Raw genomic sequence first — 18,057 nt, 5'->3', positions numbered from 1 at the left:
TTAGTAACGGGAGTACGGGACTGACCGGCAAGATACAGGTATATGACGAATTACTGTCCCGAGACGGTGAGCCGACAAGGTGCACTACTACACTGGTACACAGTTACACTTACACTTACACAGTACAGTTACAGTACACAGTTACACACTCTGTCATACATACGCACACACTGACGTGGTGCTCTTACTACAAAAAATATACACTAAGCAAGAATGTTTAAATTTTCAGTATGAATGTAAAAAGAAATTACTCCTAGATCATTAATACGATAGTTTTATAAGTTATTGAAAAAACAAATATTAGTATTTATGTAATAATAACGATTTATTTTATAGAATATTGTAACTCAATATTTATAAATTTACAAGAATCGAATTTTATACACAATCATAACATAATTATATTGATAATTGATGTTAGTAGTTCATTGCACCACTATTTGATGGGTTTATTCATATTTTTCGTGTTTCTCTTGATGGAATTAATCAACGTGTTGATTTCCGTATTGACTTTTTGTTTTTTCTGTGGCACAGCTTGCGTTTCATCAAAAGTGTTTTTTTCATCCGTCTAAAAATATGTTATCCGTCAATATGCTTTCAAAAAAAAAAAAAAAAAAAAAAAAAAAAGGTGAACGAATACTTACCGCATCAGTTTCGTTTCTTCTCTTGAGTTTCTCTTTAACTAAATCTTCTGTGCCTTTAGTTTTGCGATACCGTGGATCAGTTGGGTCGATGTTGAACAAGTGAGATGTAAAGAGCTTTTGGAATCTTGGATCGTCAACATTAACTTTGAACTCATCTTTGATTGCTTCTTCCTTAAGATCCTTCTTTCTTTTATTGAGGCGCTTCTTTTTAGACTTAGTCAATGTTTCAGCCTCTTCGATTCTCTTCATGTCAAAGTGACATTTTTTACCTTCCTCGTTTTCATCCATAAGCAGCAGCTCCAATTCTGCTGCCTTTCTTTTATTTTCTTCTTCATCTACAGAATCAGCATCGCTATCGTCAGTCCGGCTTTTGCTCTTTTTCGTTTTTTGCTTTGGCATGTTTTTCATTTCTTCCGCAAAGTACGGGTCATTCATATCAATATCAGATGGAATCGAATCTTCGCTATCGGATGCTTCTTTGTTGTCACCTCTTGCTAACTTTTTCTTTTCTTCTCTTTTGGCTTTAATCTTTTCTTTCCTTTTCTGCAAATACTTTTCAAACGGAGCAAGACTCTCTTGCTGCTTTATTTTTTCTTTTTCCTTTAATAATTGCTCAGTTTTTTCTTTAATCCCTAGGCCCCAAGTGACTTCAAGCTCCACGTCCTTGTCTTTTTTCTTTTCCTCTGCTTCTTCTATCGATTTAACCAACGATTTATACATTTCAAGCCTGTCTTTTTTATTACTTGTCTCATCAACTTTGTCCAATTGCTTTTTCACCTCGTCTTCAGATTCTTCGTCACTTGTCCCACTAGCTAAGTAAGCTTGAAGATCATTTTTGTCTATTTCATCAAGATTCGCGGATTTTAATTTTTGGGCGAATTCCTGCCTTTCTGGATTTGTTTCATCCCAAGTCAAGTTTACCTTAACTTGTTGCAATGCAGTAGTGGTGAACAGCCTAGGCATGTATTTCGTCAGATCTGGCAATTTGTCGCAAACTTCTGTGGGTTCTTGATCAAAAGTTTCTTCATCGGGAATAAACCTCAAGTCAAGCTTGGTGGCGGAAGATTCGTATTCTTGACCATCCAATTCTTCGTAAATTTTGTTAGCAGTAGCAGGTGAGTCAAAAACTATAACTGCATAATAATACTTTAAACGATTGAGCTGATATTTTCTCAATTTTTCTCTCTGGTACTGTGAACCCTCTTCTTTTTCCCCGTCACTGTTTATATCTTTTTCTTCTTCTTCCTCATCATAACTGCTGTCTTCAGATTCCACCAACTCGGCAGGGCCTTTGAGTTCCTCTTCTTTCATACGCTTAAGTCCAAATTCGGATGGATATATCGTTACGTTCTTAATGTAACCAGTAGGAGGTACAAAGGAATGAAAAAGAACCATAATATCCACAGCTTTTATTCTGTCCCAGTCCATATTACATGCGGCTAATCTATAAGTGGGTTCTGGAATCGATTCAGCATCTTTATCCAGTTCACCCCAGTCATGTTCGATTTCTTCTTCCTCTTCTTCTTCAGAACTTTCATCATCCGATGAACTCTCAGAAAATAAAACTCCTTCGCCTCTGGCGTAGTCAACATTCAAATCATTCAATTTCTGCTTTATAGATTCATCCAATTTTTTATTACTCTTTTTCTCAAGTTTCGAGTTTAGTTCATTGTTAGCCAACTTGCTATCTTCATCTTCATCTTCAGTTGAAACCTTTTTGTCTTCTGCATCGGAATCTTCATGGATTTCTGCATCAGAATCCTTACTTGGTTTCACAAGGAGTAGTTTGCCGTTACTTGAAAAATTTGCTTCATCCTCATCTTTGCTCTCTTCACATGTTTCATCAGCTGAATTTTCCTCGGTCTCAGCTTTTGTAACTTTAGATTCATCAGAACAAGTATTTTTATCTGTGGACTTTTTCGCTTTTGATTTGCTATGTTTGGTCTGTTGGGAAGAATCATCAGAATCTTCTTCGGTGCTAGAATAGTCATAAAACTTTCTGAAATTTTCTTGGGAAGACTGATTAATGGGCCTGCCTCGTTTGTCTACGGTGTATCTGATGTTGAATTTTTTGTCCTTGAACATGGCCCGGAAACGTTTGTCTACTTTGATTTTAACTTCTTTTTTGGGTATCCTACGGAATCGGGGATCATTGGGTATGTGCGCGAAGCGCTCGTCTTTAAGTATATCGTCCATTTTTGTCTACAAAAGTATCTGCAATAATTTAAAAAATTTTAGTAATAATCTTGGATTAGAAAAAAAAGCAAAGCTTACATTTTTTTTAAACAAACAAATATCTGTAGTGGAGGTTATGTTTTGAAAAACGCTGTGTCTATTCGCACCAAATCCACGTAATTACGTGGATCTAAGGTTAGGAATTTTAAAGAAAAACACTACTTTTTCAAATGAAGTATGTCCACGTAAAGTGAAGTTTGCACCAGTGCTCTCGCCTGGAGCCGTACCATATAACTTTTTTTAGCTTCGCGGGCCTATGTTATAACATAGGCCGATGTACAGAAAAATAGTTATATGGTACGGTACGGCCCCTGCCCTGCGGCCTGCGGCAGAAAACTGAAGACGTGACCATCACAGTACCGCCACCCGAACTGACGCGGGTCTTAATGCGCGCTAAGCGGCAAATTCAAATGTGCTAAAACCAACTAACTAAATCCCAAGCTTTTTAACCTAATAACTCAGTACCCAAAACCTCTTAAACCAAATAACCCTATACTTCAGATAAATAAAACCTAACAATATTTTAAATACGCGCTCAACTTATAACTTTATACATAAACCATACTCATCAGATTGCAAAATCTTTAAAATAAAGATCCAAACGACTTGCAACACATAAATATAATGAGAAAAAACTACTAAATAACCCAGGGAGCTTGATATCCAATTTATTTAATGATAAAAATATAACATATAACTACAGCGCATTCCCCCATATGACCCAAGGCACTTACTGGCCAGTTTATTAACAAATTAAAAATAAATTAACAGCCCAAGCGCCTTGTCAAGTGCTCTTCTCCGATCGTCCCCGATCGTCCCTGACCGTACGCGATGCGCAGTTGCACACGATAGGTTAGGTTAATGCAAAAAGTAAACAAACTTTTTTGTATTTGCACTTCTTTATTTACAAACTATTGTTTACATACAGCATTAACCTAACCTAACGTGTACAACTGCGCATCGCGTACGGTCAGGGACGATCGCGGACGATCGTCGATCGGAGAAGAGCACTTGTTCACTTTCGTCTCCGACTCCGACTCGCCCACACTGTTCCTGACCGTCCCTGGATTGTAAGGTGAACGAATCTACTGGTTCGCACACGTGATAATACGTAGATATAGTCCGGGAGCCAGGGTACTTTTCGTAGCCGATGGAGGTCCATGGTTGCACCAAAGTTTTTTTTATGTATTTTGATGCGCTGAATCCGATTTTCGAAGGTGCTCGGCTGTAAAGTTGGCCGATTAATTGTTATAAACATTTTTTATAAACAAATAAGAAATTTTCAAATTTTTTTTAGATTCTTTGGCCAATTTTAAGACAAAAAGTATTCTTGTCATTTTTTCGTAAAACCCTTCGTTTACGAGTAAAAAATTCACGAAGTTTCGAAAAACAGGGTTTTTCACGAAATTCGACCATACGTTGCACATTCATTAATGCATATTTTTTAATCCAACACGGCTTAAAACTTTCGTATAATATAGTACTACAATAATATGGAATGAGCAATGTATGATTTGAATTGGATTTTTATCTAGCAATGCCTCATCGTTAGGTCTATTGCGCGCTTACGCGGTAAGTATGTACTGGAGACCACGCATGAGAGTTCATTATGTTTATTTATAAAGAGCTGCATTTAAACTTTCTTCCGATATTTTCACTCCTTATTTAAATGTCTAAGGATGCACATCATAAAAATTTACACAGCGTTTGAAAAACTTGGTTATTTTGTTTCCGAAAAGACCAAGACGACAATTTTTCACTAATTCTCTTAGGATTATTTACTTCACTTTGATCGACTTTTTAATGAGGAAAGTCTAATTAAAAAACTATCCCCATTTCATTACTTGTACAAATGTAAACAAATAACCACATGTGAGATGTGACCAGTGACATGTATTTTTCTCTAAATATGTGGCAGCACTGGTATTGTTGGTCATGTTGGCGACACTCATTGTTGGTGCGCTGTTTGAAAAAAAAAACACTTGAAACTAGACTGACATGCGAGCTGACATGTTTATATTGTTTTAGTAACCAACCAAACTTATTCCTTTTGTTATATGAAATAAATATTTTTCATCATTCTTGCAACTTGCAACTTGTAATAGAAGAACTGTTCCAGATATATAAGGTAAGTTTCCAATGGATAAAAGTATCCATGGTTCATATAGTTGTGATACGTAACACTTGCGATGATTATTATAAGTTACGAAGAAAAATTTGTTTAAACAATATTTGTAAGAATTATTCAGGATATTTATACCTTTAAAGTTTTATAATGATGTGAATTGAGTACATTTTCATGTGAACAAAAGTTATTTTAGCTCATGATAAATAATTTTAACCCATGCGATAATTGGTGCCCGAGTACAAGAAATGGCTATAGTAGGGTATTTTTAGATGTTATATATCTTTATATTTTGATAGTTGACAAAAAAATTGTAAAAATTTAGAAACATTATTTATACACGGATAATATCGGCGGTGCAGAATAAACCCATGCAAAACTAATGTGTTTGACTTTGACGAAAAGTAAAACCAGTAGTATAACCTCGAATGAGTCAGACACGAAATATTTTCGTGTCCGCCTTGACGCTGACTCTTACTACTCGTTTCTCAACTTAGCCAATAGAAAAAAAAAAAAAAAATAACAATAATAATTTCAAAGTTACCTTAGGTGTTATTTATATTATTATTTTTCGAACGTGCAAGAAAAAAAAAGGAAAAAAAAAAAAAAAAAAAAAAAAAAAAAAAAAAAATTTCTCTTACACAATTAACACAGGATCAGACATGAGATTGTTGTCTTCTGCGTGGTCCGGCCAGCGCCGCAAGTCGGACCGGCACTTTTGCGAGCTGATCCATGGGTCGGAGAGCCAACTTCCTCGGCTGCCACCGAACGCCGCTTACCGGGCGCGCTTCAAGCGCCGACTCCAAAAGGTCCTGCTCGTCTGGAACGACCATCCCCAGGCTCGGATCTACCTGCGCAGCAAAGCAGCCCTCGCGTTCGAGAAACGCCGGCACGGCATATCGGCTCATTGGTGGGTCGCCCATCCCTGCAGCAAATTCAGGTCGTTTTTCAGCATCGTTTTTTCTTTTTTAAATGGTTTTTTTTTTTTTTTTTTTTTTCCTTCCAAATACAACCAATGATGTAAGTGTCACACCTTCTTTTGATGTGAGTGCATGTGAGAAGCACGAGATTTTTTCCCCACAAAGATCCAGTTTTTCCACATTCATCACTTGGAAGCGACTTAAGTCATTCGAAGAATCGTATTTTGAAAGTACACCCTTACAACTATATCAAAATTGTGTTCTTCGGATGCATATTGTATACGGCTATGGGAATAAATATTAAAAAAAAAAAAAAAAAAAACTTTCGTTTGCAGATTTTTCTGGGACGTCGTGATGACGTTTACATACCTGTACATGTTCACGGTGATCCCGTTTACGAGGAATTTCTACCGATTACCAAACAAAGGGCTCAATTCCGCAAGCAAAATAGCAGCGAAACTATCAATGTCAGGCTACGTTATTTGCTTGGCCGACGTTTTCATGAACTGCATCACCGGATACATATCCGAGGACGGTCACGAGATATTCATCGATCCCGTCCGAATACTGCGGTCAGTCTATTTTCCATGCACGCCCTGTACGAGCCGTTAAACAATTACTGCAACTTTTTTTTTTTTTTTACCGTTATTTAACCGCAAAATTTTCCCAACTTCCGTTGGTCGATTCTCAGTGTGAAAAACGCTCGGACTTGGGCATGGATAATTTTTTTTTTTAATTTTTATAAAATGTAATTTTTCGCTAAAAGTGTAATGCATTGTTTTTTTGTTGCAATTTTTATAATAATTTTTCCAGCAAAAACAATGCTCTGGAAACGGGACATAAAATAGACAACGAAGACGAAAAAAAAAAAAAAAAAAAAAAAAAGTTAAAATGATTAAATATTCGATTTCAAATACTTAACAATGAAATTTCATACTTCAAATTTATTGATCAGAAATTTGTTTTTTTTTTCCTTAATATTGTATGGCGTGAATGTAGTAAAATAATTTCAGCAAAATAGTTAATTTGTTCCACAAGATGATCGCGCCCAAGCCTGAAAGGTGACGTAATCCAAACCCACGCATGATGTAGGTTCGATCGCCGAATTTCAGGCATTACATGCGACGGCTCTTCATCATAGATCTGCTGTCTTCGATCCCGTACACGTGGTTTTTCCAGGGCCGGCCCGAAGAGCCGGGCCCCGACGTAAACCTGTACCTCTTGGTCCTCGAAGTCCTGCCACTGCTCAAGTTTTTCCGGCTGCCCACTCTCAGGCGCTACGTCAAACAAATAGTCGTGGTACCGGTTGAATTGCGATTTATGTGGAGAAAAGAAGGAAAAAAAAGAAAACTTAACGTTTTGGCGATGGGTTACAGGTGTGCGGCGCGTCCCGGGTTTACCAGCAGAGCCTGTGGATACTCATAATGACGATTTTGATTTTTCACTTGGCTGCGTGCTTCACCTACGCCGTGCCCATTTTTTACGCCTATCTCATGATGACGCCCAAAGAGGTACATAGTGTTACTTTTTTTTTTTAATAGTATATAGGGTTTTTTTTCCAAGCAAAGTGATCTTACGACAAAAAATAGAGCAGAAAATGTAGTAGTTGTATTTTTAAAATTTAACAATTATTTGAAATGTTGAATGGAAAAAAAAACAAAAATTTCATTTTTTGTTTTTACAGTCATGAATATTACTCTCTTCTATGTTACCTACCAAATGTGTATTTATTGTTGAACAAAAAATAATATTACAGAATTCGGAAGGTTTTTTGTTCAAAACGAAGCTTTACGAAGAGCCCACGTGGTACATCTACCTGACGTGCTTGCACATGGGCGGTGGCAACCTTTGCAGCTACAACTACACCGAGTTCAAAGATGCCGATTTTCCCGACAAGTTGACGCGATGCGTTTTACTTTTGCTCGGCATGTCGTACTTTCTCTACGTCACAGGTATACAACAATAATAATCTCGAAGGAAAAAAAAAAAAAAAATTATCAAACCGATTCCAATGCAACATTGGGCTTTTAGTTATCGTGTTGCAACTGGTGAGCTCGTCCGCCGAGCCCGAACTCAAGTACCAGTCGATAATGCACGGGGTCAAGGATTACATTCGCAATAAAAAATTGCCAACGAAATTGAAGGAAAGACTGTTGCATTTTTACGAGCACCGATTCCAGGGCAGTTTGTTCAAAGAAAAAGCTATAACCTCCACCTTGTGCAGTTAGTATACGGTTGCATGTGTTGTTTTTTTTTTCCGTTCCGTAAACTTTTTTTTCCTTTTTTTTCTTTTTGTCAATTTCTAGAGCATTTGAAAAACCAAATCACTCAGCAAAGCAGTAGAATCCTGCTGGAGTCGACTCCCCTGTTCACCAATATTTCACGCACTACTTTGACCAACATAATCGGTACATATACGATTTCGTAGGAATATACATACCTGTGTGAAATGTTACACCGTTTGAAATATTATTGCAGGTGCATTGAAACAAGTGATTTTCCTTCAAGACGACGTTATTTATAAATGCGATTCGACGGGAAAATGCATGTACTTTATCGTCACCGGCACCGTCGCCATGATCAACTACTCGGGAAAAGAAGTATTCAATTATTACCTCATCATAATATTCGCTCAACGAATCCATCGACTAATCATATTTTTCACTCGCAAAGTGAAAAAAAAAAAAACCAATCATTTTATTTTATATTTTTATTCAAACTTGAAAACAGCGTCATACCGAGGGTTCGACACTTTTTATTCCTCAACGCAACGTATTTGTATTCAATGAATCCTGTGAAAAAAAAAAAAAAAAAAAAAACTTTAGATATGCCACGTCAAAGACGGAGAGTATTTCGGCGAAGCCGCCCTGTTCGAGCACGAGCACAAACGCACCACGTCAATCATCGCTTTGGAAGTTTGCGAGGTGCTTCGGTTCGATCGGCGCGACTTTAACCGCCTGGTGCCGATCAAATCCGATTTTTACAACCGATTGGAATCGGCTTCTCGCAAGAGGACCAAAGAAACCGTCCTCGTCGACGGTGTTCGATTCGTGAGTCAAGTATACATACTCATTACGCGTTTTGGTCTCAAAAGTACATGTTTTATTGAACGCTTTTCAGGAAAACGAGGATGAACACTTGACGGCCAAAAGTTTCGCTTGGGATGAAGTTGACGATCGAGGGAACGAGGAGTCAAACGATGCTGCGAACGGAAAAAATGACGACTTGGATGATTTTTCCGATGGAAACGAGGATCAAACGGGTAGTGCCGAGGAGACAGGGATGGACGAGCTTTTGGGAAGAGTCGAAAACTTGAAAGACAACGAGGACGACACTCAGTCCAGTGACTTTGATGAATGAGCATTTTTTTACAGGTTTCAGAGCGTGTTAATAAAAAAAAAATGTTTTTTCTTGCATGTAATTTAAGAAAGAAAAAAAAAGTAATTCTTCGAAGTACGTATATATTTAAAATTAAAAAAAAAAAAAATGCTTTTTTCTCGTAACGTCAATTTGTTGTCCAGTACACCAATCAAATGACACTATGTAAATGGTTTTTCTTCCTAATGTGTTTACGAATTCGGCCGCATTTCGAAATTTTACACTATCACTTGGAGCCTAATATGTTTCTCATTAGTGAACGATACGTTGTTGTCGTGTGTACTCACGCACGTGTCTGAAAACACTCGATATCATCAAGAACTAAAAGGCTATTCGCGCGTTTAAATCGTGCTCTTAACAAAAGTTCGAAATAAGCTCAGTACAAATTATCATTTGTTTGCAAATTATATTGTTAACTCGTTTTCATGATCGAACAAAAGAAAAGGTACGATTGATCCATATATACTTATTGGTACACGCAAAAGAGGTGGCTCGACGGTTTGTACAACTGATTGTCATTACGTCTCGTACAATAGGTATTCTCGCGAATTTACGGAAAACTCGATCCGCCGATAACTCGCGTAACGAATTTTCAGTGTAGAGCCAAAAGTGCGTGTCAAGTGAATTGGAAAAAAAAAAAACAATTGTCTTTGCGTGAGTTCTTAATAACGTCGTGTGGCATGCCAATAGAGGAGGATTACAAAAAGGTAATTTCAATTTGGCGTGAAATGGCAACTTTGTTGTATTTTCACTGTGACATATAAATGTATAATATATTATACACACATATCGGTATTGACGATTTCCATTGATAAATGATGTTTAACCTTACCTTGTTCGTACAAAAGTCAGGCTCTCGTGTTTACATAGTTGTCTTGTTTTGTGTGTGTACTAATAGATAGTTTTGTCATTGTTATACACTTCGGCGTGGTACGTAAATGAACCGGACAGCAACACCGAAAACAATCTGTTTGGTTCAATTACCGATCTTTAACGATCGACGCGCAATTGATAAGGAAAAGAATCGAAAAAGCAGGTAAGAAAATAAATTTGTCAATTGTAAAATCGTAGGGAGCGAAGGTATGGATGAAGCACCCGAAAAAAGTGTGGCAGAAGGCAACGGTGGTGAGTACGGAGGCCATCGACTTGGGTAGCCCGTACCCGCTGAGTATAGTCACCACTGCGGAAGATTCGAGGGAACAAAGTCGATTGGTCGTCCGTTCCGCGGATGAGTTGCCCCTCCTGCGCAACTCGTTCGACGAACAATACGCCCACATGATCGACAACCTCAACATGCTCAACCTGCCCCACGAGGCGTCGTTGCTGCACGTGTTGGCCGCGCGCTTCGATAGGCGAGCTTTTTACACCGACTGCGACGCCGTGCTAACGATTTTTCTCAACCCCTGCGTCAAGGTGCCCGAGGTCTATGGCAACTCCAAGCTCGTCAAGTGCCGCCGATCGACCCACGCCCCATCGGAGCCGCACATATTTTCCGTGGCCGAGAAAACTTACGCGAGGCTCGAGAGGTAGAGCTTTTTTTTTTCATTTCTGATATATAAATATCAAAAGACAACGCGGTGTGAATAACTACAAGCAAGTTTTACCAGCAATCGTTTATAAATTTACGAAAATTACCATCACAAGCCATTGTAGTCCATAACGAATAATAATTATTAATAAAAGTTTCAATTAATTTAAATGAACAACAGTTATCAGTTGTGTTCTTTTTTTCACTTTCTAAGGATATGATTCAGGATGAAATAAAACGATAACATCTATCATTAGTAACAGTTGGTTAATTTTCCTACACAATCAGTTATTCCCGATCACTCGTGTTTTTCACTCGGGATATGACCATCAGTTGTTGTTTGTTCTTGGCAAATTGTATCTCTTTGACACTGCTCACATCCTGTGCAGTAAATGTTCTTCGCGATTACTATATGATTTTTCAAAAAGTTCGAGCTAAACTACTACCGTATAATATAGTGAAGATGGAAAAAAAATTTCCCTTTCAGAGACCAGAGCGATCAGTCGATAGTGTTCACCGGCGAGAGCGGCTCCGGAAAAACGGAGAACGCCAAGCACGCCGTTTATTACCTTCTCACCAGCCACCCGAGGGATGAGGCCGTCGAGGAAAAAATATTCTCGTCGTCCGTGCTTCTGGAGGCATTTGGCAACGTGGCCACCGCCAACTCCAGCAACTCCTCCAGATTCGGGAAATACCTGCAGTTGCAGTACGACTGGAAACAACGCCTGGTCGGGGCCGTCCTTCAAACCTACCTCCTGGACACCTCGAGGCTCGTTAGCCAGGTATTACAATACATGTACATGTTTTTGATTAACGCTCGTTTTGAAAGATGAGATACGGGTATGGTTGTTTTTTTTTGTGCCAAAAGACGCCGAACCAACAGAACTTTGGCATATTTCACCAACTGTACTGCGTGAACGACCCCGAGTTGAGGATCAACCAAGGCCAGAAGTTCAAGTACCTGGTGCATGCCCGTGGCACGGACAGCGTGGGCATGCTGTTCTCGTTCGCCGAGACCGTCGAGGCGATGCTCGTCCTCGGCTTCTCCCCAACCCAGCAAACCGACCTGTTCAACGTACTGTCGGCCATCCTGCACTTGGGCAACCTCGACTTCAAACAGGCCCAGGGAAGGAGCTGCTACATTCTTGTAAGCGAACACCCACCGTATTTATAATACATCCGCGTTGAGACCGAATGAGGCATTTTTGCAGAACATGCCGTGCCTGGCGACGGTGCTGGACCTGCTCAAGGTGGACGTGATCCTGCTGGCCTCGTTGCGCAAGGGGCTCTGCCACAAGCGTATGTCGTTCGACGACAGCGCGATCACGGTGCCGCGTAGCGTCGACGAGGCGGAAAAGGTACGGGACGCCCTGGCCCGCCACGTCTACCTCCTGCTCTTCAAGTGGCTCGTCTCGCGGATCAACGAGTCCACGCGTTCCAACGGTGGCGAGGCCCACGCCTCCATCGGCTTGCTCGACCTGTACGGCTTCGAGAGCCTCGAGCCCAACAACTCCCTGGAACAGTTTTGGATCAACTACGCCAACGAGATGCTAGAGTCGTTTGTCCGCACCCAACTGGCCAAGCAGCTACGAACCGAGTCGACCGAGGAGGAACGCGTGGACGCCGTTGGCTGCTCCACCGGGCTGATGAACGGTATTCTCGACCTCGTCGACGACAGGACCACCAAAAAAGTACGTTTGTCCCATTGGTGATTCATTTTTCAACGGTATACAATGGCACTTTGCAGTTGCAGAACGAAGAAGACGAGAGCGCGTCACTGGTGCAGAGCTTGGAGGGCAGGTTCAGGACGCGGAAGAACTTCCGGAGGATAGGACGGGACACGTCGGGCTTCGTGGTCGTCCACTTTCTCGGCGAGGTGCGCTACGACGCGAGCGGCTTCGTCGACAAGAACTCCCACGCCGGCGTTAAACAACTGCTCGAGATACTCCAGGAGAGCAGGGTAAGTTATTGAGCCATTGCTCGTTCCCGAGGGGCTGCACACTCTAAAGTCTTTTGAACAACGAAAGACTTGGAATATGGCTTATAAAGTTCTTCTTTTTTAATGACTTCAAGAGTGCGCAGCCTCTCGCTCGTTCCTTCCCTCGTTTATCCATCTGGCACTGTTGTTTTTAGAACAGCGTGTTCGGCGACATCGTTCGGCGGGAAGTGTCGGAGCCGACAACGGCCACGAGGTACAGGATACGGTACACGGGAAAACGGCTCTTGGCGATCAAGGATAACCCAAACGACGACAACAAAACCAAAACGGTAAAGCCAAGAACGAGAGTGACTCGTGTTATACGATGCGGTGAAGTGCAACGGGGGCCTTTTATTTTGTGTATCCTACAGGTGATGGGCGAGTTTCGAAGCTCGTTGTCGGCGTTGACGTCGAAGCTGGACAAAACGAGTCCCTACTACGTGCGGTGCATCAAGACGAACGACACCAACGAGGGACTTAGCTTCGATCCGAGGCGGGTGGCTCGGCAGGTGGAGGCTTACGGGATCAGGGACACCCTCGTCATGTCGGTCGGCGGTTATCCCAGCCACATGCGGTACGAGCGCTTCCTCGAGCGCTACCACTCGCTCTGCCCTTACGAACTTTTGGGCCGGTGCGACGTGCAAAAGGCTTGCGAAAGAATCTTGGCCGACCACGTCAGGGTGAGCATTTATTTATTACGCTTCGACTCGCCAAGTGGTTGGTTTTTCACGTCCCTCCGTGTCCGTTGACAGAAGAAGAAAAAGCAGTACGTTCTGGGCAGCGGTGATGTACTCCTCAAGGAGGAGACGGTGTCACGACTGGAGGAGCGCCGGCACGAGCGGCTGTTCGAGGCGAGCGTGACGATCCAAAAGACGGTGCGCTGTCGTTTGCAGTCCAAGCGGTACGCAAGGATGCGCCGGGCCGTTGTGGTCCTGCAGCGGCACGTGCGCGGCTTTCTCACCCGGTTGGCTTGCGAGAGGTGGGAACACCTTGGCTTCGTGACTCTTGATCTTTCGGTGAGTGCGTGCTCCTGATGTCAATTTTATTTGTGGGTCGTGTGAGTAAACGTGGATTGGGTTCGCAGGTGAGTTTTTTCAAGGCTGTCGAGCGGCGGTACTTTGAGGACAATCGGATCGGTAAGGAAGTGAGGAACTACGGAACGTTAAAGAGCCCGAAGGTATGGATGTGCATTTTTATTTACTCACTTGCAATTTTTCAAGTGGCAAAGGATATTGTATATGTATATTTATTTTCCTCGAAATAACGGTAAATTGTGCGACTAACCACGCGAAATGTAAAAAGGAATTTTGAAATTTTTTTTCCGTACCGATTTAGATTATATCGGTACGTAGGTGTTTACGAAAATCACATTACAATAATACCTACCAACGTCACAAAGAATGTGTTATCTATTATATGGACGATGGATCTTAAATGTGATAACGCAGAGTCCCAATGCGCACAAGGATCGTTATATTATAATATTTATGACTTAGTGTAAAAGCATTTTTACAATTATGAATCATCGTGACGGCCTGGACAAATATAAAAAATTTTGACATTTTTACGTTTACGATCAAACACCAGCACAATAACGTTCTACGTTTATAAAAAATATTTACGGTAAAAATAATAGTAACCGATTGACATGATGAACAAGACATTGCTTTTCGAGCGAAACTTATCACACTTACAGCAACTATCTCAAGCGTCAGAAAACAAAAGCAGCTGATAATCGCAAAAGAGCTAAAGATAAGCTTCGTATCATCGGCTACGGCGAGAAAATGGGTGGAAAAAAACAAAAAAAAATAAAAAGTGATTAAAACCACATTAACACCTACGTTGCGTTGAAAAACACAAGTACAAAATTACATTTTTGTCCGTTTGCTCAATCACAACGATTGAAATTACAATAAAAAATAAATCGCTGCCTGAAACCGCTACATTTGAAAAAAAAAAAAAAAAAAAAAAAAAAAAAAAAAAACATAGCTCAAACAGATGTTGAACATTTTCTTACACTAAAACGACAAATATTTCTAGGCCACAGCAAAAGATCCTCGGATAAACGTATCTGAGAATAGCAACGGCGTTTCGATGGTCGGGAACATTTATTCCCAAAAGTGCATCGGTGAATGTGAAAACCTTTGGGCAGCCTTTCGAAAATTCGACGACACCGCCAACAAATTCATAAAAGACTTTGGCGTCACGCAAGTTGAGATCGAGCACGTCAGAGCCCTGAGGGACCGCGAGAGGGTCCACCTCGACACTTCGTCGGATTCCGGAAGCGACGCCGACAGTAAGTGTCACTACGACCAGCAGATAAGCTGGCTCACCTTGAACGTTTGTCACCGTTGTTGTTTTTGGTTCGCAGCGATAGTCACTACCATCGCACCTAACCAGACGTGCGACGTGAACCAATCGGCCAACCACCACCACGACCACAAGGGCATGTTCGAATTCAACGTGACAGATGTCGACGACTTGGTACAACACCTGGTGGCCGGTAAAACCCAAAAATTTCCTCATCTTCTCGATGGTAGGTACATCTGATGTTTTTCATTCCCCGTCCTTCAGAGGTCAACTACTCGGAACTGGAGGAAGAGGCGCGGGACCTACCGGCGCGAGCCGTTTTCATGTGCATCCGCTACCTGGACGCGATGGACGACGACCGGGCGGCCAACTCGCTGGTCGAGGCCTACGCCAAGAGGGCGAAACTGGCAGTGAAGGCGCAGGGCTCCTTCGAGTCAGCGGTCCACTGGCTCGTCCAGAGCCACCGACTGCTCAACTTCACGAAACAATACTCGAGGATAAGCTACCTGGACTTGGACGAGTCACTGCTGTGCCACGTGGAGAGCCCACTCAGCGAGGATCCATTGGTGTACCACATGGAAAATACGAGCCGCCAAGAGGGCCACTCTCTGTGTAGCCTCGAGCTGACCGCCGAACGCGGGGCGATCGAGGACGTCGGCCAGTGGATGGCCGGTGTGGCCCTCGAGCACATGAGGAAGAACACGCTCGATCTGGTCGTGCCGGCCCTACTGGATGTCCAAAGATCGGAGGATGGCCTTTTGGGGCAGAACGAGCACCTGCGACTGCTGGTTGAAAAGCTCGACGGGTTTCACCGCACGTTCCAGAAGTACGGAGCCGATCGCAGACTGGTCATCCAGATTTTCGAGCGGCTCTTTGCCTCGTTCGGCTACCAGGCTCTGAGCAGCTTCATGATGAGGACCGAGCTGTTTGACACTCTCCACGGCACCATCATTAGGTAGGTATATCCAATTTTGTGCCTTACTGCCATCGTGGGTTGCAATCAGAGCGGGTGCAACGTATATACAATTGTATTTTGAATGAGATCGAAAACTGCCGGCAGGTGTAACATTCGGAGCCTCGAGGCGTGGGCCTGCGACTGCGACATGTCGATGGCGATCGACGGTCTCTTACCGATCGTTCGGACAGTCCGGCTGCTACAGCGATTGCCCGTGGGCACGTCCGAGATGGAGGACATTTGCGCGGATTACAGCGAGTTGAGCTGCGATCAGATCACGTACATCATGATTCATTACAAGCCGGCCCAGCACGAGGAGCCGGTGTCGGTAAAGACGATCGAGGGGGTCAAGGCTTACTTTGCATCCAAATTGCGCGAAACGCCCGACAATGCGGTATGTAGGACTGTTTGTTCGTAGCTCTGTTTTTTTTTTTTTCACGCGATACTTTGAGATTAGGTGTGTGTGTTTTTTTAATATTTTCAGATGCCTGCGTATGATGCGAACCGGCCGGTGAAATTTATGTTTCGACATTCCGAAGTTCATTTTGATGAAGTTGAAATGCCTGCAACAATCAATCTTCGGATGCTCAAAAAAATGTAATTCATTCAGACGAAAGTCTTTGGTTAACAGTTTTATGGTTATTATATTTGTTTCGATAACCGATTTCATGATTAGTTTTACGCAATTCATAAATATCAAACGTTTGTATGTTAAATCAATTATCTTTGTGATGTTCTGTTTTAATAATGTAATGTTATGATGTATGTAATGCATGATGCTTTCATTTAATATGGAGTTAATTTTAATGTTGTATGTAAACTTTTAAGTTATGAAAATATTTTTGAGTTGAAATAAATTAAAAAAATTTTTATTATTATAGGAAATATATTTTTCCTTAAAATGTTGGGCTTGTATCATACAGTATTGCAGTTTTTATCGCTGTGCGACCCAATTCTTCAAGTAAAAGAACAATTTTTTCATTTGATTTCATTAAGGATTTTCTTTTAAATCACAAAATTTAGATTGATTAAAAAAAATACTTTACTAAATTGAATAATTTTTTGTTTTAACTGTAAATTTTTCATATAGTTTTATGAAATATTTTTTCTAACACCTTTGGTTTTTACGATGCCTCGACTGTTTTGGTCGATGTACATCCGAGAGAATTTTGAGGATAATGAAGATACTTTTAGGTAAGTTTATTTGGTTTACGTAACTCTCTGATTTGAAGCGAATTTTATTAATATATGATTCGTTTCACTTACAATGACATTTTTTCATCTATTGTATTTTTGCTACGAAATGTAGAAAAAAGAAATAAATGAATATCAATTGCATTCTAGAGAAAGACAAGTAAATAATAATAAATTATTTTCTAGTGCAAAAATTTTTAATCATTTTTCCATCAGAAGTAAAATAGATTAAAAATCAATTAAATAGTGTAAAAACAATAATGGTTGACTTTTTTGCACTGTAAATATTTCAAGGACACTCCGTTCAGTTCAATCTTTTTTTACTATACGTATAGATAAACGAATTCAAAATTACAGAAAAAAAATTAAAGGGGAGGATATGCAAGTAAAAAATAGTGATATTAATTGTGGAATGAATTTAATTATTTTTTTACATACGCATAAAACATTTTTAAGATTTCTAATAATATGTATCATCTGGATTGCAAAATTACAAAATATCTCACAAAAATATAAACTGTTAGAAATACATTCGTGTACAAACTTAATAATTATAACTACAAATATTTAATCTGCAAGAACAATATTTTACAAATCGATTAATGTTTACGTGACATTTGAATCAATTAAACTTTACAATTATTTACAATGTTTACATTGAGCATTAAGAACTTGGACTGAGATATATATATATATATATATATATATATATATATATATTACATTCTAAGTTACAAATTATTATATAATCTTTTCGCAATATGAAAGTAAAATGGCGGTAAATTAAACA

The 18,057-nt window shown here is 40.5% G+C and overlaps 3 protein-coding genes across 3 annotated transcripts; 2 read left to right on the top strand and 1 right to left on the bottom strand.

Moving 5' to 3' along the window:
• Nucleotides 1-379: 379 nt before the first annotated feature.
• Nucleotides 380-3,191, bottom strand: LOC106646623 (ESF1 homolog). The gene is made up of 3 exons (XM_014362702.2): nt 2,919-3,191; nt 645-2,858; nt 380-568 (listed from the first exon to the last, which is right to left on the bottom strand). The coding sequence occupies exons 2-3, from the start codon at nt 2,838-2,840 to the stop codon at nt 437-439; spliced, it is 2,328 nt and encodes a 775-aa protein (XP_014218188.2). The 5' UTR covers nt 2,841-2,858; nt 2,919-3,191; the 3' UTR covers nt 380-436.
• Nucleotides 3,192-5,666: 2,475 nt separating this feature from the next.
• LOC106646288 (potassium/sodium hyperpolarization-activated cyclic nucleotide-gated channel 2-like) lies at nt 5,667-9,284 on the top strand. Its single transcript, XM_089590443.1, has 10 exons — nt 5,667-5,944; nt 6,260-6,496; nt 7,037-7,223; nt 7,301-7,435; nt 7,681-7,876; nt 7,956-8,147; nt 8,231-8,332; nt 8,403-8,524; nt 8,750-8,974; nt 9,045-9,284. The coding sequence occupies exons 1-10, from the start codon at nt 5,667-5,669 to the stop codon at nt 9,282-9,284; spliced, it is 1,914 nt and encodes a 637-aa protein (XP_089446569.1).
• A 325-nt stretch (nt 9,285-9,609) lies between these two features.
• LOC106646299 (unconventional myosin-Vb-like) lies at nt 9,610-16,834 on the top strand. The gene is made up of 15 exons (XM_089590409.1): nt 9,610-10,009; nt 10,374-10,828; nt 11,318-11,612; nt 11,699-11,977; nt 12,042-12,521; nt 12,578-12,790; nt 12,964-13,098; nt 13,180-13,488; nt 13,561-13,824; nt 13,893-13,985; nt 14,849-15,104; nt 15,180-15,311; nt 15,383-16,073; nt 16,179-16,467; nt 16,558-16,834. Exons 1-15 carry the CDS (start codon nt 9,983-9,985, stop codon nt 16,672-16,674), a joined length of 4,035 nt encoding a protein of 1,344 aa, XP_089446535.1. The 5' UTR covers nt 9,610-9,982; the 3' UTR covers nt 16,675-16,834.
• The last annotated feature ends 1,223 nt before the right edge of the window (nt 16,835-18,057 follow it).

The sequence above is a fragment of the Copidosoma floridanum genome, unplaced genomic scaffold, assembly GCF_036245765.1.
Source record: "Copidosoma floridanum isolate Cflo_tuat_1 unplaced genomic scaffold, Cflo_Japanese_pri ptg000012l, whole genome shotgun sequence".
In the NCBI taxonomy this organism is placed as follows: Eukaryota; Metazoa; Arthropoda; class Insecta; order Hymenoptera; family Encyrtidae; genus Copidosoma; species Copidosoma floridanum.
Note: the sequence above shows the minus strand (reverse complement) of the source record. Positions and strands in the feature narration are given on the sequence as shown.